This window comes from Cryptotermes secundus, unplaced genomic scaffold, assembly GCF_002891405.2.
Source record: "Cryptotermes secundus unplaced genomic scaffold, Csec_1.0 scaffold709, whole genome shotgun sequence".
Taxonomy (NCBI): Eukaryota; Metazoa; Arthropoda; class Insecta; order Blattodea; family Kalotermitidae; genus Cryptotermes; species Cryptotermes secundus.
In genome coordinates, this window is record NW_019738358.1 from 914,976 (window position 1) to 940,903 (window position 25,928).

A 25,928-nucleotide genomic window follows, 5' to 3' on the forward strand; every position below is an offset into this window, starting at 1 on the left:
AGCCCCAGATGTTAGGTGAGGGTGATTGTGGAGCAATTGGTGGAATGAAGATTGGCAGGGGAAACCGAAGTACTCAGAGAAAACCTGCCCCAGCGCCACTTTGTCTACCACACATCCCACTTGACCAGACCCGGGATCGATCCCCGACCTTCGTAGAACTGTTTTATATTACTGAACGAAAGAGACTTAGAATTTGCGCTTGTAAATTTCCGTATGTCCGGCCCTTGCATTGCTGAAACAATCGAGACGTCACATTCGAAAACTTCCGCCAGTGTTATCATGTCAATAAGGATCATAATCCCGTGTGTCAGTGCTTACGTATTATCTTCATGAGTTGCTCCAACCTTTGAATCTCCCCAAGGAAGAGAAACTGTTGTACGTAGATACCTGTAGCTTCGCGTGAGTGGTAAACTTGGTCTCTGACATTAAGGGAGGAATATGGACTGAGGGTGTTTGATAACAGGGTGCTGAGGAGAACATGAGCCGAAAGAGGATTGAATAATGGGAAGCTGAGGAAAAGTTTTTAATGAGGAGCTTCATAACTTGTACACCTCGCCAGATATTATGAGAATGATCAAGCCAAGGTGGATGAAATGGGCAGGGCATGTAGCACGTATGGAGAAAGAGTTCATACAGAGTACGGCAGGAAAACCTGAAGGAAAGATGTTACTGGGAAGACCTAGGCATATTTTGGATGATAGTAAAATGGATATTAGAGAAACAGAGCGAGGGATGTGAAATGGATTCATCTGGCTCAGGTTAAGGACCAATGAAGAACTCTTGCGTACACGGCACTTAACCTTCGGGTTACGTGAAATGTTGCGAAATTCTTGAGTGGCTGAGGAGCTGATGAATTCTGAAGAAGGACTCGGTCCCATGCAGTTATTTAATTAATTAGTCAGTTAGTTAGTTAGTTAGTTAGTTCGTCTGTCTATCTTTGTATATACCCATCTTCAGGGTAGAAGGAAGAATAAGAAAATCCGCAAGCGAAGAGACCGTGAGAACCGGTACAAGCAGACTGCTTCTACCCTTCCTTCTACCCTGAAGATGGAGACGATACGTTCCTCCGAAATGTCGGTTAACACCACATCTACACTGTGCCACATCCCAGAAGACTGCTTTCTTCATAGTCACCGCCGTGAAAACCTCAAATCTTACATAGTTATTTACTTAATTGTTAGTTAGTTGCTTGGTTAGTTCGTTAGTCAGTTGGTTACGTGTTTAGTTAGTTATTTAGTTAATAAGACTGTATGTATTGTTGAAGTATTAATGTGCAATATATGAGTTGTATTCTGTAAGAAAAGTAATTTAAGAGCGATGCTGGCAAGGTTCCCCTCTTAGCTGCAATATCTTCTGACCAGAAATTTGGTTGGCTTAGGCAATACGGAAGGCGGGAAGTGGGCAGCGATTTTCGTAAGGGCCCACAAGAGGCGTTACATTTATAAGCTGCCATAAATAACAAATTTTTTCATTTACTAAACCAATAAATTTGCAAGGACGAGACTCGTGTGCGGGACTGCGACAGCCGCGCAGGCGCGCAGCTTAGACGAAACATTGGGTGCCGGAGCACAGGTCCAGAGGGACAGACTCGTGACACCCCGAATTTTGAACTGTGTTCATCATCATCGAGCTCCACATTCAGAGCAATTCGAACAAAGGTTCCAAAATTGGAAAATAAATGATCTTTCATGGAATTTTTCTGGGATATAACGTCATGCAGCATGCTAAAATTGTGAGCCATGATAGCTCAGTCGGTATAGCCACTGGCTACGGACTGAACGGCCGAGGGGTCGGAGTCCATGTCCAGTTAGGGACGTTTCGGAGAAACGTGCTGCCTCGACTTTCAAGATCTAAAAGTAAAGAAGCAATAATTCGGCTTCATGCTCGTTTCTTGTTTGTTATTCGTCGACGCTGAAGATGGAGGCAACTTGTTTCTCCGAAATTTCTGTCGATTTTCAAAGAATTACGGACTATTATAGCCGATAAGATACAACACGAATTGAACTTAGGTTTCTACGAACATTCTCTGGCTCTGTACTTAGAAAACTAGAGCCTATCTCCCCCTGAAGAAAAATTCGGGTTGCTCCCATAGTTTATTGCATTCGTGACAAATTTCTTGGCCCTCGCCAGTGCAGCCAATCCCACAGTTCGACAAACCCTGATGTGAAGCAAGTTGACTAACTAACAAACTCTGTGGATCAGAGTGCTCGACAAGCTAATAACTGCTCAGGTAATCAAGAAATTACGAGCAATTTATAGAACCTAAATGTCCATTAACGCGTTCACAAAAGCTCCGCGCTGCTCCTGTCCTTATCCAGATGAATCAAGTACACATCCTTCTATGTTATATCTTTTAGATCAGCTTCGATACTGTTGTTCCTTCTAAACCTTGATGTTCCAGTTTGTCTGTGTTCTTCAGATTGTCCCGTCTAAAGTTCACACTCTTCCCTTCTTTCACATAACTGATGCAAGCTCAGTCCATTGGTGTACCCTGAAGATGGAGGCAAAATATTCCTCCGAAACTTCGAACATATGTACCAGACTTCACGGGGTAACACGCCAGAGTTGTTTCCACAGTCATTACTGTGAAAACCTCAAACCTCCAACAGTACCTTGCTGTTATATAGCCCTTGAATTAACTAATAATGTAAGTTGGTGAGTGCCCCCAGGGGCTTACCATTGGAAAGTGCTGTCAAAAAATGTAGTTCTAAAAAGTTGAGAACAGATAATTCATAATCGAGTGCGACATGAAAAATATTAATTCGTGAATTGGAGTTCTGCTTCCATGTCTTTGTCTTCGATCCTGAAGATGGAGACAATACTTTCTCCCGAAACGTCCATAAACTTCTACCATACTGCACGGCGGTACACCCCAGAATGTAGTGGTCTTCAGTAATAAAAATATTTACTTGAACTACCATCGGAATAGATACATATTCCAAATTCGATCACACCTTCTGAATTCCACATTCTTTCGGACTCACCTCTCACAGTCGGCCCATACCTGTCTATCTATGTGGACCTTTGCCGCTCTTTCAGTCTCTTAATCTATACTCAGTCGGTAAGACTCCTTGGATAGGGACTCAGACCGTCGCAAGGACGCTGTCTACACGTAGAACAGCACAAACACAGCGTAAACGCATACTGACATTCATGCTTCGGCTGGGATTCGAACCCACGATCCCAGTATTCGAGAGGGCGACGACGGTTCGTGCTTTAGACAGCACGACCACTGTGATCGGCCGGCCTGTTGTCTACCGCTCTATAATGCGTGCAGGTCGAAATACTCGTAACTCATGGATGAACCAGTTGTGTCTGTTGCTCCACAGATGCGGCTGTGACGAATGCGTTACGTCACGACAGGAGGACTCACTGAGACACTCCCGCTCCAGAATCAACGCATACCGCGCTCTGGCGAGTCCGTCCCTAATCGCGCTCTCCTCGAAGGATCCCATTCTGACGGCTTTCGAGCTGTCCTGGGAGCTGAGACGACTCAGCTTCATGGAGCATGAGTTCAAGTGTGAATATCAGGTGAGTGACTTAGTATCAGCTAATGTTCAGCTTGCAGTGTCAGATGCGTCGCTACCCTCTTGAGTTACTGTGTTGTTGCGTGTGAACCAGCTGAGTCACGTAGCATGAGTTATTGCGTATGAACCAGCTGAGTCACGTAGCATGAGCTATTGCTTCTGAAACAGCCGAGTTACATAGCGTGAGCTATTCTGAAACAGCTGAGTCACGTAGCATGAGCTATTGCTTCTGAAACAGCCGAGTCACGTAGCATGAGCTATTGCTTCTGAAACAGCTGAGTCACGTAGCATGAGCTATTGCTTCTGAAAGAGCCGAGTCACGTAGCATGAGTTATTGTTTCTGAAAGAGCCGAGTCACGTAGCATGAGTTATTGCTTCTGAAACAGCTGAGTCACGTAGCATGAGTTATTGCTTCTGAAACAGCCGAGTCACGTACCATGAGTTATTGCTTCTGAAACAGCTGAGTCACGTAGCATGAGTTATTGATTCTGAAACAGCTGAGTCACGTAGCATGAGTTACTCATCTCATAGTGTTGAATGTATGAGGGGTAGGCCTCCTCGGCCCTTGCACCGCGACCTACAGTGAACGCACACACACAACTAAACATCCATGCCCTGAGCGGGATTCGAACCCACGATCCCGGTTTCCAAGCGAGCGAAGACAGTATATGCCCACCTTCATAATTACCGAGCTCAAGAATGATGGCACTATATCTCCACTCTCCGATATGTCTTGATGCACGTAGTGCTTAACTAAGCATATGACAACTCTACCTTCTGTGCGGTCCTCTTAATGTCCATTTCTCAGTCGATATTCCGAACCCTCGTTCCTATAGATCTTTGTGCCTTCAAACCTTCATGTGTGGCTCCAGTCCCCCTCTGCTACGTATGGGACAGTCCCCACTCGTTACATCCCACAACCCCGATCAGTCTCCAGAGCCTTATTATTCACCATTTCATTACTTGTTAAGAATACTCTCGTCTGAAACGTGGCGCAGTATAGTCCGTTAGAAGTTTACTAATGTTTCGGAGGAAAATTTTGCCTCCATCTTCAGTGTAAAATGTAAACCAAGTAGGGGTATTGCAAACAGCAAGCAGAGTTGCTTCCTTATATCCGTATGTGGCTTATTCTTAAACCATGAAGACCTAGGCAGAACGTTCTTTCCAAACGTCGATTAATCTTGACCAGACTATACGGCATCACCTTCCAGAAGATGCCGCTCTTTGGTAACACCGCTGATGAAGAGATAGCACATAACAGGGAAGTGAGACGTGAGATTCACTGAAAGGAACTGAATCTTAGGTCGGCTTTCAGCACCGAGTAAATTAACTCGTTCAGCCGTGATTGAACTGAAAGCAATTAATGGAACCTATTATGCGTATTAACGTGCAGGGAGACAGGAGATGAGTTTGTAAGCATGAACAGAACTGATTATGAAGATTACTGCCTTGTGGAATCTGACGCCGTGTAGCCTGGCGGTTCAGAGGAACATGCCCTCTCCTCCTCTCAACCCCCCCCCCCGGACTGAGAACAGTGGCACCGCCTACTTCTGACACTTCAGGGTCAATGTACCAAGCCGCATGACGTCACATCCCACGGCTGTGCGAACCAGAGAACTCACAGCCCCGTATATCGTCAGAAGACTACCTCTCTGTTCTAGTGGTCGGAGTTCCTAGCTACAGATCCAGAGGTCCCGGGTTCGATCCCCGGCGCTACCACATTTTCTGAGAAGTGGGTCTGGAACGGGGTACACTCAGCCTCGTGAGGATAATTGAGGAGCCATTTAAAGGAAATAGCGGCTCCGGTCTAGAAAACCGAAATTAACGACCGTGTGTAGTCATTGCGCTGATCACGCGACACCCCCTATCCGCTAAAGTTGGCACTAGTTCTCTTGCGGACTACAGCCACGGAGTTAGTATAACGTCAGGAATACTGCTATCATTGAAACTGATTTCCTGCGTTTCCTTCATGAAATGCATTAAAGGGACACAGTGAAGTCATACCTGTCTGTCTGTCTGTCTGTATGCATATTTATCTTCGGAACTACCGCGGCGGCCCGGGTTCTATCCCGGGTCTGGTCAAGTGGGATTTGTGGTGGACGAAGTGGCGCTGGGGCAGGTTTTCTCCGAGTACTTCGGTTTTCCCTGCCAATCTTCATTCCACCAATTGCTCCACAATCACCCTCACCTATCATCTGGGGCTGGTACAATAGGCCAGAAGTGGCCGCAGTGCAAGGGACTTAGTCCCACTCCACTAGCAATAAAAAAATAGGGAACAGTAAAACATGAGATACGCTTCACATGGAGCTTGTATTTAAAGTTATGAGATTCTGAAAAACATTACTGATTCTAAGGAAAAATATTACTACATAATGGGGAGCTTCATAACTTGTAATCTTCGCCAAGTATAATGATCAAGTCAAGGAGGATGAGATGGGCAGTGCATGTAGTACGAATGGGGAGAAGCGGAATGCATATAGGATATTGATTAGAAAACGAGAAGGAAAGAGTCCACTAGGAAGACCAAGACGTAGGTGGATGGACAATATTAAAATTGATCTTAGAGAGATAGGATAGTATGATATGGACTGGATCGATCTGGCTCAGGGTAGAGACCAGTGGAGGCCTCTTATGAACACGGTAATGAACCTTCAGGTTCCATAAATGCTGGGAAGTTCTTGAGTAGCTGCACAATTGGGAGCTTCTCAGTAAGGGCTCAGCTCCATGAGTGGGTGAGTGAAGAAAAATTATTACGTAACATAAAATTGAGATCGCATTAAATTCTACAAGTTTTACTTCAAGTGTGTTTCGATATAGTGTATATATATTCGTCTCGCAACTTCGCTTTCTTATAGGCTCTGTCTCTGTCCCACACTAACCGTCTTCTGGATTCCGGTAGGGTAGCTCCGGATATTGGAAAAGCAGTTCCTGTTCTCTTACTGGCTGCACGAACCCAACAGAAAACAACACATTACACAAGCTGGGTAATGGGCCTACAATCAAAGCAACGTACACACCAGCATCAACGAACTACATGAAACACCCACGCCGCAGAAGATTACGCTAATAAATCCCACAAATAGATAGAAATCGTTTTTACTGGATTTAATAGGGCAACCTATTTTAATTTTAATTATAATTGTAATTTTAAAATTGAGACAAACTTGCAGTGAACAGTTTAGCATAACGAGGACACCTGACGAAGGTCGTGTACGACCGAAACATGTCGTGAATAAAAATTAAAGTGACTGTAGTAACCTTGAATTTCATTGTGACGGAAATGATTAAATATTTTACCAAGAATGGTATTCTAACTTAGGGGTTGTGCGGAGGGCTAACAATTCCTTGCCGTAAAAATTCACCTTATTACAAAATATAAACACGGTTCCAGATTTGGTTTCTTTGGAAAGACCTCATCTGGCTCAGGTCATGACCAGTAGCGGGCTGTTATGAACATGGCAGTGAATCTTCAGGTTCCAGAAATTAACTAACTAAATGGGGCAGAAGGTGTCAAAGGCTAGTAAATTGCTCTGGATGGATGCATTGATGTCAGTAGGTGCACACCATTAAGTACCAGAACGCCAGCTGTTAAATGGGGCTCTGTCGCCAAATCCTAGCTTCCCCTCCTCGTGATGACCCCTGGGCAACATATTCTGGGGTGAGAGCACAGATGTTGCACACGGAGGGGGTGAAAGGCGCGTGTCCGGCGCCTTCAAACGGGACTGACTAAAGGAAGGAAACCCCCTACAGAAAAACCAAGGGACGGGGGTGGGGTGTCTTCATGCTTGGTGAAGACAACCCCTCTAAAAAGTACACCCTGACAGAAAAGCATTGGTCTTATTAATTTAAGAGGCTTGGTAAAGGCCAACAGCCTCTACCCAGAAACGAACGAATCCTGAAGAACTAGAATGGGCAGGAATGGCGGAATAGTGAAGGAGTCAACGGACCGTATAGCCAGAGAAGAAGAAAAAGAAGTAGGAGAAATGGAGCAGATATTACTTGAGAAACAAAATATCGCTCGTTTAAACAAGAATTTCCCTGAAATTTTTGGTTCATTTCTGTGTTCACAGGAAGCCACTACTGGTCCTGATTCGGAGCCAGACGAATCCTCTCCCATTGTGTTTCTCTAAAACCTGCTTTGTTAATCTATTTCCCTTGTTTTGAAAAAATAAAAGTAGGCTTACGAGATCCCTGTGTTCTACGTGTGTCTGTTTCCCCCTATCAACTGTTTAATGCCTTAACCAAACTTTATGAAACTTTGTATGTACGTATATCAAGGCATCTGAGCTCATCACAAAGGCGTACTTCAAAAATCCCTCCCGTCAGTCTGTGTGTCTGTATGTTATCCCCCTATCTTTGCGAGAAAATGACTAGTTAAGATCGTTACTGCGTCAACAAATACGCACGCAACGTCACAAGAAAGTTTGGCGGAGTCGTTTTCTATGCTGTCTGTGCTGCAGCAAAGGAAACTAGGCCATAAGTTTCCCAGAACTTCTTGTAATAAAAGTATTATCATCACTCCTGTGCCAAAGCCTTTCAGGCGGAAAATATCCATCAGGTTTTCCTACGAACCTTTCATATTTTCACGTAGATGGGAGTGACTAGATGGGGTTTAGATTGGTCACTCGATTTATTGAACACTTACACGAACAACTCGTAATTACAAGTAACTATAACAGCCTCATTGGTTCACACACTCTAAAGATCCCTGTAAAAGTTTTCTCTGTCGTCACTAGTCGTTTCCTGGTAACGGCCTCAGACAATGTCCTCTGCTTCCGTTTTTACCGGTTGGCAAATATCTCAAAACAAAACTGATTGCTCCAACGCTGGCGACCATCTTACACCGGCCTCATAGTCTTTTCTTCACTTACAGCAATTCCCACTTTCCCCGCTTGTAACATCTCGGCACGAACCTCACAGAAAACACCATTCCTCATTATTATAGTAAACTTGTTAGGAATCTGGTACCTAGCAGGGGGCGGTACTTCGTTGTTTGTTTCGCGGTCGTTTCTACCGTGCATTCTGCTTTTCCCACCCATCTCATCCTCGTGAATTTTATCATCGTAATAGTCACATTCCATAAAATTCTGTGAATTTCCTAACTACATGAGAAACTGTTTGCTTCCCAAAAAAGTGCTCTGCCCCGTGGAGGTGGTTGGGTAGGTAGGTAGGTAGGTAGTTGCTTAGTTGGTCAGTCAGTCAGAGTGCCATATAATTATTGATAAGATGATAACATCTGTGCAGGAACTCAGGAAGCAGTGTCAGGACTTCGCGACTGCGCTGTTGGACCACACGAGGAGCTCCTACGAGCTGGAAGTACTGCTGAATCATGACCCCACGGGACCAGCCTTTGAGCACGGCGAGCGGATGCACCTCAACCGCCTCAAACTGGCCATCAAACTGAGGCAGAAGAAGGTAAGCTGTGAGACCGCGCAGTTGCGCAGATATCGGAGCAGTAAGTTAACAGGCTTGGTGCTAATTTTACTGCCTTCTGTGAACATGAATTGAAGGTACCAACGTTTTATGGGAACATCTTGACTCAGGACGACATGTTCTCTTAGAATATGTGTTGTGACAATTCAGATGAGCGATGCTCGAGTGTATACCACCTGGAGATGACCCAGATATAGGGTCGAAACAGGTGGTGAGTAAGGATATACACTATTATTAATACTAGGCAGTTGTGTTTATGATATTATGAATATACAGCCTTCTTATGAGTTGACCTAGAAGTCAGACTGGGTCTGTGTGTGGAGGAGAATTCAAGTCAGTGAATACCCCAGTAAAAGGGGAGTGAGACCCCTCCTCTCGTGTAAAAGACCCCCATTTCAAAAACAGGCGAAAAGAACTGAAAGAACAAAAATATGGTCGTGGGTCCCGACGGGACCCAAAAATAAGGCTGATTGTGCTGACGAGGAGCAGTAGCAATTAATCGAATCCAGTAACCTTCGTATGTTTTATAGTAATAATGATAAGGAAACATGTTCACAGTAGATTATGGCTTTATGTAGATTCATTTTTGAGTTTAGGTGACTAAGTTGTGTATTCGATCAGTTATAAATTCATTCATTCATCAGTAATCTGTCAGACGACAGGTCCACAGTCTCTTCCAAAACAGTTCCTCCACTTAATGCGATCTAGAGCTTTCTCCTTCAAATGAGAATATCCTCTTCTGTCCCCAAGGTCATCCAGCATCTTCTTACGTCTTCTTCCTCGTCTTCTGGTAACTTCTATCCGCTCCTCTGTCTTTCCTTCAATAACTTCTTTTAGAAGGCAGTTACTGCGTAAGATAGTTATAAATATATAGTATAATTATATATAGTATATATACGAAATTCGAATGACACTTGTGCCCCTGTAGTGCGAGAATACCTTTTTTTTTTAACACGGCTTGCTTTGGGAAATCTGATCACAGTGGCCTTGCGGTCTAAGGCATGAACTGTCTTCTCCCACATGAACACTGGGATCGTGGGTTCGAATCCCACTCGCGGCATGGATGTCTCTATGCGTATATTCTCTGTTTGTGTCGTCCTGTGTGTAGGTTGCGGCCTTGCAACGGGCTGATCCCCCGCCCAAGAAGCCCTATCGACTGTGTGTAGGATTAAGAAACCGAAAAATCGGCCAGGATCCACAAGGGTTGTAGAGCCACAGATAGATTGTTCCAGAATAATTGGTTTCTGAAAATCACTAAAGTGGCTTATTTACGAGTGCAGTAACTTAGACATGTTTTGTGCATGTAACTGCAGAACTTGTTTCTGAAATTGCAGTGCAGATTTTATTCCATGTCCACGCTAGTTATTTCGTAAAAATGAATTTCTCTATACAGAATACGAACTTCTGGGTTGTAACGCCATATTTCAGAGGTAACACGTTGTTTCAGAGCAATATATCGTCTTCTTTTTCGGCGTCGTAACTTTACCCATTCTTCTGTTGGTTTCTTGGTTCATTTAGCCTTTCACCCTGAAGAAGGAGACAGTATGCGCGTTCGACACGCTATGTAACTCTACTGAACTTCCTTGTAATCCAGAATACCGTACTGATCACAGTCACCTCTGTGAAAAGCTCATATCGAAAGAATCTCGATTCCGTATTCGCCTTTCGGAACCCGTTTATCTCTAGCCATAATATCGGTTGCTATCACTGGGAGGGCGTATTTGTTCAGCTCACTCGAGTGATTTGCTTCGTCGCTGCTAAGCCGATCACACAGCGTGAATGTCAGAGGAGAGAGAATATCGCGAGAGAAATTCTTGTGTGTTTGTGTAGGTAAGACGCTTTCTATGGGATAAGAGAACGAAGAAATGCATAAACAGACATAAGAATATAGGAATTCATAAAAGGCTAAGTTAAAGATAAGAAAAATGTGAACAAAAGAGAAGTAAAAAAGTAAAGCTATCCCTGTACCAGGCCGACAAGCGGCGTTCGCTCAGTCGGTATAGTTCTCTTGCGGACTAGAATCGCGGAGTTTGTTTGTTTGTTTGTTTGGGGGAGGTGTGTTCATAGCTAGCATTTCACCTGTTTCTTCCGCGACACTCAGTCCCGGCGACGTATTTTGTGTACGTATGAGACTCGAGTTAGCAATTCTGTACAAATTCGACGAGGTCTGCAATTGTCTACCAAATGCAGAAATTTCATAAGAGAACGAAGAAATGCATAAACAGACATAAGAATATAGGAATTCATAAAAGGCTAAGTTAAAGATAAGAAAAATGTGAACAAAAGAGAAGTAAAAAAGTAAAGCTATCCCTGTACCAGGCCGACAAGCGGCGTTCGCTCAGTCGGTATAGTTCTCTTGCGGACTAGAATCGCGGAGTTTGTTTGTTTGTTTGTTTGGGGGAGGTGTGTTCATAGCTAGCATTTCACCTGTTTCTTCCGCGACACTCAGTCCCGGCGACGTATTTTGTGTACGTATGAGACTCGAGTTAGCAATTCTGTACAAATTCGACGAGGTCTGCAATTGTCTACCAAATGCAGAAATTTCATAAAGACTAACATGCAGCCAATTGTTATTGTTTTTGTGTGTTAGATAATTTTAAAATCCAAACTTTATTCCTGACACTTGAGTTATTTTGAGGGATTATTCATAAGAAAACTTCATACGTGTGTTATTATCGCTCTCAGAAGTTGTTATCAAAGGTAAAGTTAGAAATATTAGAGACTTTAATCATTTCTGTTTTGTTTTCAAGTGATAAATATTCTTTTCGCCGCGCCTTAGCTGCGAACGGTACCTGTAAAAAGTCAGTATGTTCGACAATCGCTTCTTTAACTTTTGATACGTTGAGTGTTATTATAATATTATGCTTGTGCCGTGTTTAATATTGCGGCATGTCTGATAGAAGATAAAACTGTGACGCCAGAGAAACAACCGTTGCTAGCGAATGGCTCTGAAACAACATTCGTTTCGAGGCAACGGCCGCAAAAAACGAGACAAACAGCCGTTACTAGGCAGCCACCAGCGATCCAGTAGACTGGCTGAGTAAGGATCACTTGGGAATCCCAACAGACAAGAACGCAACAATGCTACAGCAACACAGGAAGGGTGTTTTCTGCGTGATCCGTACCGAGATGTTATATCTGGGATGGTTTAGGGTAATTAGTTACATGAGTGCTTAGTTGGTCATTCTGTGAAGAGAAGACTGGGAGGTTGGTGTGAGGTGACCGCCAGCCTGTGACTTAGTTGAAGCAGACGGTAAGGACGTAAGCGGAAGACAGTGTTAAAATCCGTTACCAGGAAACGACTAGGGAAGATTGATAAGGCTTTATGTATGCTGTAGTTATTGTGATATTTGGAGTGCGTAATTCAGTGAGACTGTTATAGTTACTTGTATTTAGGATGCGTACGAGGTCAAAAAATCCAATTATCAATCCATACCCCTTCGAAAGTCACACGTGACAATATGCAGTGAGATATTTTCTATGTATATATTTGTCATACTTCCCTGTGCTGAATCCTTCACATTTTATTTGTTCTATTCTACAGATTATGTAACTGTCTCTTGTAGCTGTTGAGTTAGCTAGTAAAAATGAAATATTGTAATGAATTATTATTATTATTCCCTCCACCGATTGGGGCTCAAGCCTATTTCGATCTAACAGTCATTGTTCTGGGATGTGACGCCGTGCAAAGACAGTTACAAATATCTCGGAGATACTTTCTGCCTCCATCCTCATGGTTGAAAAGTATGCCCGGTCAAAGTCACATTGCGACTGACGGTCAGTCAGTCAGAAAGTCTTGGTAAGCTCCTTCTGGGGATAAAGACCAGACATTTATTACTGTTTGACAGTTACGGTATTGTTTCTGTGGGGCACCCTCTCTGACGAGAGGACGGTTCTGTCTTTTGTACATGCTGCTGGCCCTTGCCAGCGCAGTCTTTCTCGGGTCCGAGTCCCTTGGGACTCGCGACCATATTTTACTGTCTCAGATTTGAGACTTCCATTTTCGTTGCCTCTTACTGCTCGCAGGGTCACGGTGGAGGTATTCGACCCCGCCTCCACACGGGTCAATATGCCCGGTGTTGAAAATATCACTAATATAGAAAAAGAGAGGACTAGAACCGGGGTTGTGAGCTAACCAATGGGAATACGAAAAACGGAGTGAATATCTTGGCCTCACAAAGGACCATTTTCCAAGGACACAGTGAGTGGGCTAATATTCTTTGCTCTGTTCTCTCTCCTGTTGATAGTAAATCTCTTCATAAGCAAAATCTACGGACTAATAAGAAAAATAATAACACCCTAAATATTGACAATAATAATAATCATTTAATAAATGTGGGGGTGAAAGGGTAAAGGAAAAACGTAAGAGGTCGAGGGAGATATGATCAGGGGTTTTCCTTGGAACTTTTTTCCTTTGTCTCGGTATAGTAACTGACAGCTCTGTTTATTTACATATTTATTCCTATGTGATTTATTTAACGAGGCTGTCGGTATCTCGTATTATACAACGTTGGATGAGTGAACAATGAAAAGTAATGAATTAGAAAGGATATGAAAGGAAACGACCTTAACCTAATTTGAGGTACTATGCCTCAATGTTCGCTCAGGATAGGGACCAGTGGAGGGCTCTTGTGAACACGGTAATGAACCTTCGGGTTCCATAAAATGCTAGGAATTTCTTGAGTAGCTGCAGAATTGGCGGCTCCTCCAGAAGGTCTCAGCTCCATGAGTAAGTAAGTAAGTAATGCCTCCATGTTCCTAGAGGGGCCGAGGAATACAACACAAGAAGCCTGAGTCATATTTTCCCAGTATTGTATTCAAGATTCGAACGCAGCACCTCTCAAATAAAGCCAGAAGCGCAACTGCTCTTGCAGCTTGCCCTTTCTGAGCGACAGTAACCTTAATCGTGTCTGTCCGCAGTTTGTGGCACACCCCAATGTCCAGCAACTTCTGGCGTCCATCTGGTACGAAGGATTACCCGGCTTCCGGCGGAAGAACATGGTCCTCCAGGCCCTGGAAATAGTTCGCATCGGAATCGGTTTCCCCGTCTTCTCCGCCATGTACATCGTCGCACCGCACTCCAAGTTCGGGCAGACCCTGAGGAAGCCCTTCATCAAGTTCATCTGCCACTCAGCGTCATACTTCACTTTCCTCTGTGAGTACACGGTCCGCGTACGCAGGGTCTGTAGCTCTAGATTACGGCCTGATGTCACATGAGTAGAAAAATGTTTTCGTGCGTGGGCTGTACGGATGATTCCATAATTTCTTACAGAAGATATAGAGAGCAAACAGTTCAGTTTACTGCTGGCAGCCAGCATAACGGGCTGTCTCGTTTCCTCTTAAGTTCCCTTCCTTCGCTGAGGTTTGTGTCATCACATAGTAAGCGTGCTCTACAAAACTACTTATTGCGCATGCTAACAGAAATTCCACCGTACCCCCAAGTTAAGAATTAATTCGTTTAGTGGGGGGTGGAGTCCAACTGGGTCCACTCGGCACGGCGGCCACTGATTGGCCTATTGTAGCCTGCCCCGGCTGAATATGATGATGGAGAATTTGGTGGAATGAAGATTGGCAGGGGAAACCGAAGTACTCGGAGAAAACCCGTCCCAGCGCCACTTTGTCCACCACAAATCCCACTTGACCAGACCCGGGATCGAACCCGGGCCGCCGTGATGGGAAGTCAGCGACTAACCGCTTGAGCTATTTAGAGCTCGAATGAGTAAAACTCCAACTTCGCATTCGAGAGGTCGTAGTTTCTAGTATCGACACAGAGACCGGCCATTCTTTTAGGTTTCTGTTGATCTTCATCAGTCCCTCCAGGCAAATACTGGGTTAGTGCCTTAGTGCCTTGAGTGGCCACGGCCATTTCCTCTCTTGCCGTTTTCTTTGCATCATTCGGCAAGCATGCTGCCATTCATCGCATGTCTATACATGGACAGCGTTATAACATAAACTGCAGAACCCAAACTTCGTGTCCTTTCCATTTCATTGTCCACCAGCCGTCATGTAACATGAGCGAAAAAGTGGGGGTGGTAGTGAGAGATACTACATTGGGGGAGGGGGGGTAAGAAACTATAGCTCCGATTATGAACGATCCCAGGCAGTGCCCGCTTGTCCTTCTTTTTCATTGTACTTAGATCACCAATATAACAGCATTACCNGTTGTTTTTTGTTTTTGCTAACTTTGGGAGGGCTATATTAAGACGAAATTTTGATGTTAACAATGGGAGGGCTGCATGTGAGGCATGCAGTGCAACGTGGAATTTGGGTACCAACTTAAGCTGTAACCTTGTCCGTTGCTTATAACATCGCGGCAAGGACCAAATAGGAAACAGCTTTTGTATTATTAGTTTGGTGTCTGTTGCTGAGGGAAGTTATTTATCGAACCGTTGCCCAGAAACGGCCCTGGTGTATCCGTCCATCTCGCCGTCGTTGCATAGCAACGGCTCTACACGCTAAAATATATACGTAGTACGAGTAACTACTTTGACTTAGAAGGTCAGTAGGATACCACCAACTTCTTCATGACACATCGATGTGTAACTCAGCAAGTACATCATGGGAGGGGACTGAACTTGGACCTGCTGATTTACCTTCCAGGCTTGTAGTTGTGGGAGTGGCCTAGCAAGCCCTGTCCGCGTCTTTGGGATCGATTATACTTGCCAAAATTACACTAGCAAATGCATAATTCAAACATGCTATGAATTTTTCATATTCGGAATATGAAATTAAATGTTTTCGTAGGTATTGATAGTTCGCGCTTCACGCCACTCAGACGAGACGGTCGATGATCGATAGCTCTCGCTGCAGCTTATGAACATGCCTTGTAACACAGTACTCCCTCGAGCTCCACTGGAGTCAACAATACAGCTAAAACCTAATGGTAGCGAAAAAGCACTAACAGCTACTCCATGGTCTGTACAGGTTTGTTTGCAAGTATAATGAATACACATCTTTTTTTCAGCCAAAACATAGTCGGAGAATAAAGGAAATATATCCATACCGGAATTATGATCATATGATCATATCATATTTCGTTATTTTGAAACACGAAGTTCTGTGAAGAGCTAATCATCTGAGTCTGTTTCACCTGCTATAGCTGGTTCGCTCACAGATTTATTCTTGTCTTTACCCTGAAGATGGAGGCGATACGTTCTTCCGAAACGTCGGTGAACACAATTTCTACAGGGCGCCACATCCCAGAAGACGGCTTTCTTCATAGTCGCCGTCGTGAAAACCTCAAATCTTACAACTAATCATCTGCTTCCCTCTGATACCACATAGACCTCATACAAAACGAAAAAAATTAGACTGGCACACAGACAGAAAGGTGATCTCATAAACCTCCTTTTATTTTTCCAAAATAAGGGAAGTAGGCCCGAGTAAAACGAGGCTTATGATCACCTTGCTGTTTGTTTGTCTGTGTATCCGCCTATCGTAGATAGGCAACGGATTTTTGTTAGGCAACTGCTAGGTAAACACGTTCCCGCGGCATCGAATATAAGTGCAACAATAGAAGAACTGTTGGACGCGGGGTTTTTTAAACCGCTCTTGTCGTATCAAATACTCAGAATGAAGTGAAGGGAAAGTTGGCGGAGTTGGTTCGAGAATTCATCCCGTGTGGAGGCGGGGTCGAACACCACCGTAGCTCTGCGAGTCGTAGGAGACGACGAAAACGAAACGCAGTTCCTGGGGCTATAACCGGACCACCCTGTTCGTGGGGGATATAAATACAGGGACCTGGCCTTCAAGGTTGGGGGAGTCTCGAATCTGAGACAGTAAAAGAGGTTGTGAGTTCCGCGGGACTCTGACCTGAAAACGACTGCGATGGCGAGGACTATCAGCAATTGTAAACGACAAACCCGTCCTCCCATCAGAGAGGATGTTACAATAAGGACTATAACTGCAAGTGTTCAGTTGGAAAATAAAATTACTGATCGTGAGCCTCAAAGGGCTTGTCGCCAAGATGAACTGATTGGCGATAAATCGGCAGTCGTAAAGTAACTGTGACTCTGAAAGTAGTCGATTAGTTCTTCCTAGAACTTCTTGTTGTAATTTGTAGTTTGTTTAACAACGCTGCCAGTAAGTTAGGCGGCATATATCGAGTGACTGGACGATAAAGAATAGTAAAGGAAGTGGCCGTGGCTTAATTTAAGGTACTATTCCAGCATTTTAGTAAGGAAAGCCAGAATAAGCTCAATGAGGATAATAAATGTCAGGGCCAAGGTTCGAACAGAGAACTCCCGAATACAAAGAAGAAGCAATACTGTTTGAACGAATTTGCTTAGTCTAGATATGTTCACGTGGTGTTAACAAGCGCAAGTTGCCTTGTCGGTTTAATTGTTTTTACATTCTTGCACTTAACAGAGTGGCAGCACTGCACATCCCAGTAAAAGTAAGTAATTATTCACACCTGATTTTTCTCACGTCACCTTTGATACATTTTATCAATACAGTTTATGGCGAATGGTTGCCCACGCAGCCGAACCCGAAACTGGAGCAGTGCTCCTCGTTACCCCTTTGAATTGCTTATTCAACATAGTCAGGCCGTGACATAGCCGGCTTCACACCGCGGCGGCACGGGTTCGATCCCAGGTGAGGCGACACTAAGACAAGGTTTCTCCGACTAATCCGGTTACCCCTGCCAGTTCTCACTTCAATAATTGGTCCCTCTCCATGAATCATCCTATTAAAGAAGATCTCCGTAGCTCGAGTCCGCAAGCGAACTATACCTACCGAGCGACCAACGCTTGTCGGCGAAGTTAATGCCAACTTTAACTGATAGAGGGTGTCGCGTGGTCGACGCAACGAATCCCCACGACCGTTAATTTCTGTTTTCTAGACCGGAGCCGCTATTTCCTTGAAATAGCTCCTCAATTACCCTCACGAGCTGAGTGGACCCCGTTCCAGACCCACTACTTCTCAGAAAATCTGGTAGCGCCAGGAATCGAACCCGGACCTCTGAATCTGTAGCCAGGAACTCTGACCAATAGACCACAGAGGCGGTGAATCATCCTATTGGATAGTATATTAGTGGGAAAGCCGGAAGGAAGGAGACCAGTGGGAAGACCAAGGCGTAAGTGGGTGGACAATATTAAAATGGATCTGAGAAAGATTGGATTCTATGGATTGGATTGATCTGGCTCAGTATGGGGACCAGTGGAAGACTCTTGTGAACACGGTGATGAACTTTCGGGTTCCATAAAATGTTGAGAAATTCTTGAGAAGCTGCAGATTTGGCGGCTCCTCCAGAAGGGCTCAGTTCCATGAGTAAGTAAGATTAAGCAAACAATAATGAGATGGATGGTACATTTGGCACCTGGCATTATGTTCTGAAACGTCACTAATTATCTACCAGCCTACAAGGCGTCAAATCGCACAAGACAGGACTGATCATAATCACTGTCATGGTAACCTAAATTGTAGCATTAAGTCATATCAGGAAGCTTATCCAGCCTTGAGATAGTTTTATTTGCAACGCCTTGCTTCATCGGCAACTTCTCCGTCACGGTTATGTGGCACAATGTCTATACCTTGGTTTGCAGGCGGTCTGGGGACCCTATCCTTGGCTATGATTTAAAAGGAGACCGCACGATTTATTGCTGACCACGTCACAGCCGAAACGAGGCGAGAGGTATCTTGTTCTAATTTCTGCTGCGCCATCAGCTGAGGTCATTCGTACTTTCCTTGAATCCTTCCACTTTAATATCCGTGCAGTACCTTGAAGAAGGCACGCTGTAGCGTAGTTGGTTGAGGATCCACGCTACAAGCCGGAAGGTCGCGGGTTCGATTCCAGATGAGGTCACTGGATTTCTCAGTTAACCTAATTCTTCCAGCCGCACTATGGCCCTGGGGTTGACTCAGCCTCTAACAGAAATGAGTACCAGGAATATTCCTGGGGGTAAAGGGCGACCGGTGCTTAAGGCTGACAACCTCACCGCCATCTGTGAGCCGATTGTCTAGAAAATATGGGATCCTCGATGTCTCACAACTCAATGGACCTCCAAGACATGTTACAGGGATACCTAGCATTTTAGCTTAGTACCTTGAAATAAATTCTCCGCCCATAATAACATGTTATTGATACAGTATCCTTAAATAACCAAGGAACTAATTAACGTTTGTAGTTAGGGAACGTCTCCTTCTCCTTCTTTGTTGAAAGGTTTATGCCCTCCCACCCCTTCATACCATCTCAGTTACGATCTTCCTAAATCCTTCTTTCCTCGAGGTGTAAGAGTTTATTTTTCTTTTTGTAATATGCAGTCTGGCTTGAAATAAGTCATTGTATCGTATGTGAGGAAAAGCAACATCCGTGATTGATTTATCTCCGTAAAATAACTAATGCACCAACAGACATGTTTATTTGTGGAAGCCTTCCTCAGTGTTAGTCTTCCTTGCGAGATTTAGGTCGTTTGAACCCATATCGACCTCGTACAAACTGTTCAGACCACCTCACTCCTGGTCTTCCTAAATTCCGCCTTCCCTGAGATATACTTTTTTTTGTAACTTGCAGTCTGACATCTGATGAATATTACATCCCCACTTCTTCCGGCAGACATCAGTTTCGTTATGCAGTTGTATATACCTCGAATAAGTTTTTTACTTTAGACCTATATTATTCTTTGTCTAAAGCATCTTTTAAGGTACGTCACAGTTTTGATAAGCAACCTTACTTACTCATGGAGCTGAGCCCTTCTGGAGGAGCCGCCAATTCTGCAGCTACTCAAGAATTTCCCAGCATTTTATTTAACCCGAAGGTTCATTACCGTGTTCACAAGAGCCCTCCACTGGTCACTATCCTGAGCCAGATCAATCCAATCAATTCCATCCCATTATATCTCTCTAAGATCCATTTTAATATTGTCCACCCACCTACGCCTTGGTATTCCCAGTGGTCGCTTTCCTTCTGGCTTTTCCACCAATATCCTATACGCATTCCTCATCTCCCCCATTCGTGCTACATGCCCTTCCCACCTCATCCGCATTGAATTGATCATTCAAATTATACTTGGAGAAGACTACCTTACGAAAGAAAAATCCCTGTGTAAACGAAATCTGCGGTGCGAAGATTATGATTGTCTGATTATGACGCATCCTCAGAGATAGTTTAAAAACTTTCTAACGATGACGTAACGATTGATGCCACTCAACGATGTTTCAGACATAGCATATCAACAGTTCACTGTCCCACTTTAATTTTTCCCGTCTACTTGAAAGTCTCATTTGTGCTGTTTGACTTGCCTACTTATTTATCTTTCTTACCAGGAGATCATGGTAATTGGATATTCTCTCAGGTCAGTGATTTATCTTTTATTAGTTCAGTTAATGTCTTTCCGTTATTATAGTTTATGTACTGTTAAGTTCCTGTATTTATGAAATTTCCAACCAAACAGATAATTATTTTCACGAAATGTTTGAACCCATGAAGGATGAACTATGTGTTGTATGTAAAGGCGCGTGCTCTTGCTCGCCAAGCTTGTGCTCGTCGGGAGACTCGTCTTGATTTTACTTGTGCTCCTAAATCTTCGTCCACACTACTTCAGTTGCTCGCCAGGCTTCGGCGCTGAGGATCCGTTTATTTACTTGTAGTGTGTATAGGCTGTAGTCGTATTTTAATTTATTGGCTGTAGTTTTTAAATTAAGAATTTAGAATTTGCTTGTCTCGTGACTTGTCATATCGTCCACGTTACTCGTGAGCATAGCGAGTCACACGAGCACGAGCACGAGTGATGTGGACGCACCTGTGTATACATCGAAACTGCCCCCCACCCCACCCCACTTTGCTGAATGACTTGGGAGAGTTCAGTGCTCTTCTCCTCCGTACGTACCAGTTGTTTTCAAACTTCTTTAGACCACCGTTCCCTTGGTTCCGCAAATCCACCGCCAATGCTCTTGTCGCACCTTATAGAAAGCATTTTTCAGAATAGCACTTTGCACTGCCCAGTACGGAAGATAATAACAACCCGGAAAGCCAGAAACTAACCGCTTGAGGTATGGCGCGGCCAAAATAGAATTTAGTAACATCTAAATGACGATGCAACAATCAAGTGACGTCTGCTGATATGTGGATCTTCAGGGATATTTAGACACACAGAAATGTGCCTGAGGTACAGTGTAACCCATCACGTGCCTTATAGTTGGTCAGCCTTTAAGTAAATAAGATTCGAGATAGAAACATTTGGCCTAGCAGCTATGAGGCAAGAGGACAAGGGTGATGACGTGTACTTGTAACGGCCACTTCGATGAGCTTGCATGTCCAGTAAATCAATGTATGCATAATTATGTTCTGTGGCGCAGTCTTGCTGATCCTGGCGTCGCAGCGGATAGAGTCTGTGATTGGCGACTGGTTCGGTGATGAGGAACAACGACATAGTCCCCCGGGGCCCATCGACGTCAGCACCAAGCGGGGGGCACCTCCTTCTATCGTGGAGTGCTTCATACTCGCTTGGGTTTGCGGTCAGTAGCTGCATGAATGACTAGATTTCTGTCTTCTGAGATATAGCGGTTCGTAGCCCGTTCAGAGTCATCCTACGTTTCGGAGGAACGCGTTCCCTTCATCAGAACTACACAGCGCTATATCCCAGAAGACAGAACAGTTTAGTATCTCATTTTAATTTATGTATTCCTCTTTGTTTTGTTTCCCCGCTTTCTCTGTCTTCTTATTTGTATTTGATCTTGGGTAAGTAATTTTCTGCATGTTTCAGATACAATTTTTGTTAATAGAAGACAATACTCCTCTACATGATCTCATTAATTACTAATCAGTATATTTATAACCGTCATCACAGCAATTCATATAAAAATACTAACATAGGTTATTCACACGAAAATATTAACACGACATGTTTCGACCCATATTGAGTCATCATCAGGTGTATCACTTGTGCTTAGGTGCGGAGCTTTTTGTTTAATACGGATCTATATTTTTTTTCACCATGTGATATGTGACATTTGCTAAGTAACAAAACCTCTAGTTATTTACTCTTCAGCTTAAGCTCTATTGGTATTAATTACAATTAGTTAAAATTAATTTAAATTAATGAAATTAAAATTAAAGTTAGAATTAATATTAAAATATATTTAAAATGGTTATATGGCAATTCTTCTGGTACATTGGTTTTCTTGGTCTTCGTTCTTCCTTAGTGGGTATGATGGTATTGATGTTTTGCGCGTGCGCATACGTCACTCCGTATTTATGTCATACCGTGTGTAAGTTGAATGTTGTGAGGTTATGTTTCGTGGCGTTGTTTTCTTATGATGCGTGGTGCAGTTCTCATATTGTCTTGTAGTTGGTCATTTAGACTCTGTCAGGACTGTCGTGCGTCTAACGTCTTCTTATATATTTCCACTCTCAACCTACTCGTTTCAATACAATTCATTCATTACGAGAACCACTGTAACTTCCTCTTTCAAGCCTTCCTGAGCCGTGCCTCTCATCTTGCTCTCAACCAGGGGATGGATGTGTGATTGATTGATGGAGACGTAGAGGTACGGTTAGCTGGAGGGATTATATGCAAATGGAGGGATGCATGAATCAGTTGTTGGTCTGATAGCTAAAATGGATGGGTGGGTGTATCAATATACAGTAAACCCTCGCTAATCCGGTTAGAGTTAATATGGATGTCGGAAAAGCCGGCTCGAAACATGAAAAGTGAAAAATTCTGTTCACAGTTGAGTACATAATTTAAGAGACGTGGGATTTAGGAGCAAGAGGACTTTCAGGCTGTGTTGCGAGCAGCTGGAGAGACTCAAACCAAGCAAGAGCATGTGCACTATTGTCTTGAGCTGGATGAAGGAGACCCTGATCTCCAGTTTTTTGTCTTTTTATATCTTTTAAGTAAAGACTCTGCAGTGATATTTTATTATTTGTTTTCATCAGCACAACTTATATTATAAACGCTTTCATTTATTTGTTTTCTAATGTTTTTTACCTCTTAGTTAAATCTCTTGCTTCATTAATCCAGATTATCTCCCCCAGTTAATCTGGATTAGCGACGGTTTACTATACTGGCAGATGGCGAATGTGTGAATGGACCGACAGATGAATAAGCAGAGGTAAAATATGAGTGGGCATGCACTCTCTTCGTTCCCTCGGAAGCCTGGATCGTGGGTTCGAATCTGTTTCCTGTGAGGTACGAACCGAATTCTTATATATTATTCTTATACACTGCCGGTCACGGTAGCCGAGCGGTCTAAGGCATGCACTGTCTCCGCTCGCTAGGAAGTCGGGATCGTGGGTTCGAATCCCACTCAGGGCATGGATGTTTGTGTGCGTTTTTCTGTGTTTGTGTACAGGTAGAGGCCTTGCGACGAGCTGATCACCCGCCCAAGGAATCCTACCTAATGTCTAAGATCTCGAAAAACCGAAGTGAAACGGAGAGTTCATGGAGGTAGGCCTAGGCCCACTGCGGCTGTAGTGCCAAGGAAAAAAAAAATATGAGTGATTAAATGGATATATAAACTAATAGACTGATAAATGAATTAAGAGGTGGGCCGATTAATTGTTTAATTAAGGGACGGTTTGGTTCCCGATATTCCGTCACATCTTGTTTCTACGTTGCGGATTTAAAATAGCTTTTGTATCGGGAAACGTAACGCTGTTGCTTAAACACTACGCCATTAAGACGTATGTGGGAGTGGATATACAGACCCACGTTTTCCTGACCTCGGCACTAGCTGGAGGTGAGTGGTCAGCTTCACGTCCTGGCCGCTTTACCACCAGGCAAAGAGTCCCCCGGTACCCATTGGATAGGAGGATGGGTAGGCCGCGGAGTTGGTCTGGACGACATGGAGAAGGGAAAATTCCTGACCTTACCGGGACTCGAATTCCGACCCCTCGGTCGTCCAGCCCGTAGCCAGTAGCTGTACCTACTGCTCTCTCCCGGCTTTCTGTATAAGTATTTTGGTAAGATTCATAGCAACATGTTGCTTAAGAATTTCTGATATGTACGTCTACAGCAGAAGAGATACATGTTTTAGTCAGAACGCTGTTATCCTGCTGTTCTGTTGCCTTCAGGGCTGATCTGGAGCGAGGTGAAACAGCTGTGGGACGTTGGTTTGGAGGAATATGCGAACGACATGTGGAATGTAATTGACTTCGTAACCAATTCACTGTACGTGGCTACAGTTGCTCTCAGAGTGGTCGCCTATCACCAGGTAAAGCATACACATTGACCCATCCTCCAACACGCAGAAGGCGAGACAACTGCCTGAGCCCACCCAAGTGTACCGTACAAACTGAAAACACGAACTTCATTTTTAACAACTCTTACAATTGGTACTGGTATAATGAAGCTCGTTGTGGCCCCAAACGAATGATAGAATGTCCGACATCAATCGGTTTTACCCTTGACTTGCCTCGCTTTCTCTATGGTGGAGGATATTACTTTATCCTGAGACATTAACACAGATTTCTTACGTAACGTTTCTTGCAATTGTTGCACATATGAGGCTTTTACTGAATTGTATTTTGTCGCATGAGGCTAGTGCAGTAGACCTCAGTTCTGCAACATGAGGCTTCAGCTCGATTCTTAGGAGCAGTATGACACCTGCAAATTGCAGCAACACAAATTATCATGTTCCCGGAAATATGCACGATGACTTTCGTTTTCATATTGCGCAGGTTCAGAAGGAAATGGCTGCCAAGATGCAAACTACCGAGCTTCCTCGTGAGGACTGGGATACATGGGACCCCATGCTCATATCAGAGGGCCTCTTCTCTGCTGCCAATATATTCAGGTAATAACATGACAAAATATATATTTTAAAAACGCATTACCGTTTTATATATGTAGTGTCACGTGTATAAGTGTCACTCTCAACGGGGTTTTCGGATTTACCGACCACTTATGCTCTCAAGTTGTAATTACACTTAATTATAGCACCACATCTCCGCACAGACTATTGTTCTCAGTCCAATAGACGTCTCCTGGTAACGGCTTCTACAATGGCTATTCCTCTGTTTCCGGGCTCAAGTCCTGACTTTAATGGAGGCTCCCTTCCAACTGTCGAGTCTTGTGTTACGACCGACAGTCAGTCGGCCAGTCTGTTTTGGAATAAAGTACCCATCTTGGGCTTACAAGCAGATTTTTATTACCGTCAGACAGTTGCGGGTTTGTTGATGCGGGAACTCTCTCTGACGAGAGGACGAATCTGTCTTATATAATTGCTGCTGGTCCTCGCCAGCGCAGTCATTTCGGACGTTGTTCCATTGTCTGTTTCGCGGCCGTTGCCTAGAGACGAATGATTCTTCAGTTCCATTACCTAGCAACAGCTGTTTGTCTGGCTCCACAGTTCTTGCTTTGAGCAAATATGCCACATTATTTATTTAATAATGCCGTCAGTGAATCAGGCTATACAGCACGCAATGATTGAATAACAATGAATGATGAATTGGAAGGAAGCAGTTGTGGCTGAAGGTACTGCCTGAATCACTGATATTCCTGCCGAGATTCGAACAGGCCACCTAACAAATAAAATTCAGAAGCATTGTTGTGTTATTGTTTAATGACAGTTAACTTTACTGAGTAAACGTTTATTGTGTGCAACAGTAAAGGGCACTACTTTACTCTTTGGTAACAATAAACATGATTAAGTCACTATTAGCTAGCAATAATTGGTACGGCATTAATATTTAGTAACAATGAATGTTATCAGGTAATTGTTTCATAGTAATAACCATGATTAGGGTTACTTTTGGTAGCAATAAACATCATTGTGTTACTATTCAGTACCAATAAATGTCATTCACTTATTCCTCAGTAACATTAAATGTGATTTGGTTACTGTATAGTAACAGTAAAAGACATTAGCCTACTCTTTGGTGCAGCAAGCTTCAACCCTACTGTTTGGTAGCAATAAATATCATTGGACTGCTCCTTGGTAGCAATAAATATCATTTGACCGCTCCTTGGTAGCAATAAATATCATTTAATTACTCTTTAATAACCAGGGCCCCGATTTTGATGA

General features: G+C 43.7%; 1 protein-coding gene across 2 annotated transcripts in view; it reads left to right on the forward strand.

Moving 5' to 3' along the window:
• LOC111870895 (transient receptor potential-gamma protein) overlaps nt 1-25,928 on the forward strand; it is a 417,090-nt gene that overhangs the window by 370,623 nt on the left and 20,539 nt on the right. For both annotated transcript variants that reach the window (XM_033754034.1, XM_023863517.2), the window contains exons 7-12: nt 3,330-3,531; nt 8,772-8,942; nt 13,881-14,115; nt 21,258-21,416; nt 23,977-24,116; nt 24,583-24,698. In XM_033754034.1, coding sequence (XP_033609925.1) covers nt 3,330-3,531; nt 8,772-8,942; nt 13,881-14,115; nt 21,258-21,416; nt 23,977-24,116; nt 24,583-24,698 — 1,023 coding nt within the window. The remainder of the gene's footprint in view (nt 1-3,329; nt 3,532-8,771; nt 8,943-13,880; nt 14,116-21,257; nt 21,417-23,976; nt 24,117-24,582; nt 24,699-25,928) is intronic.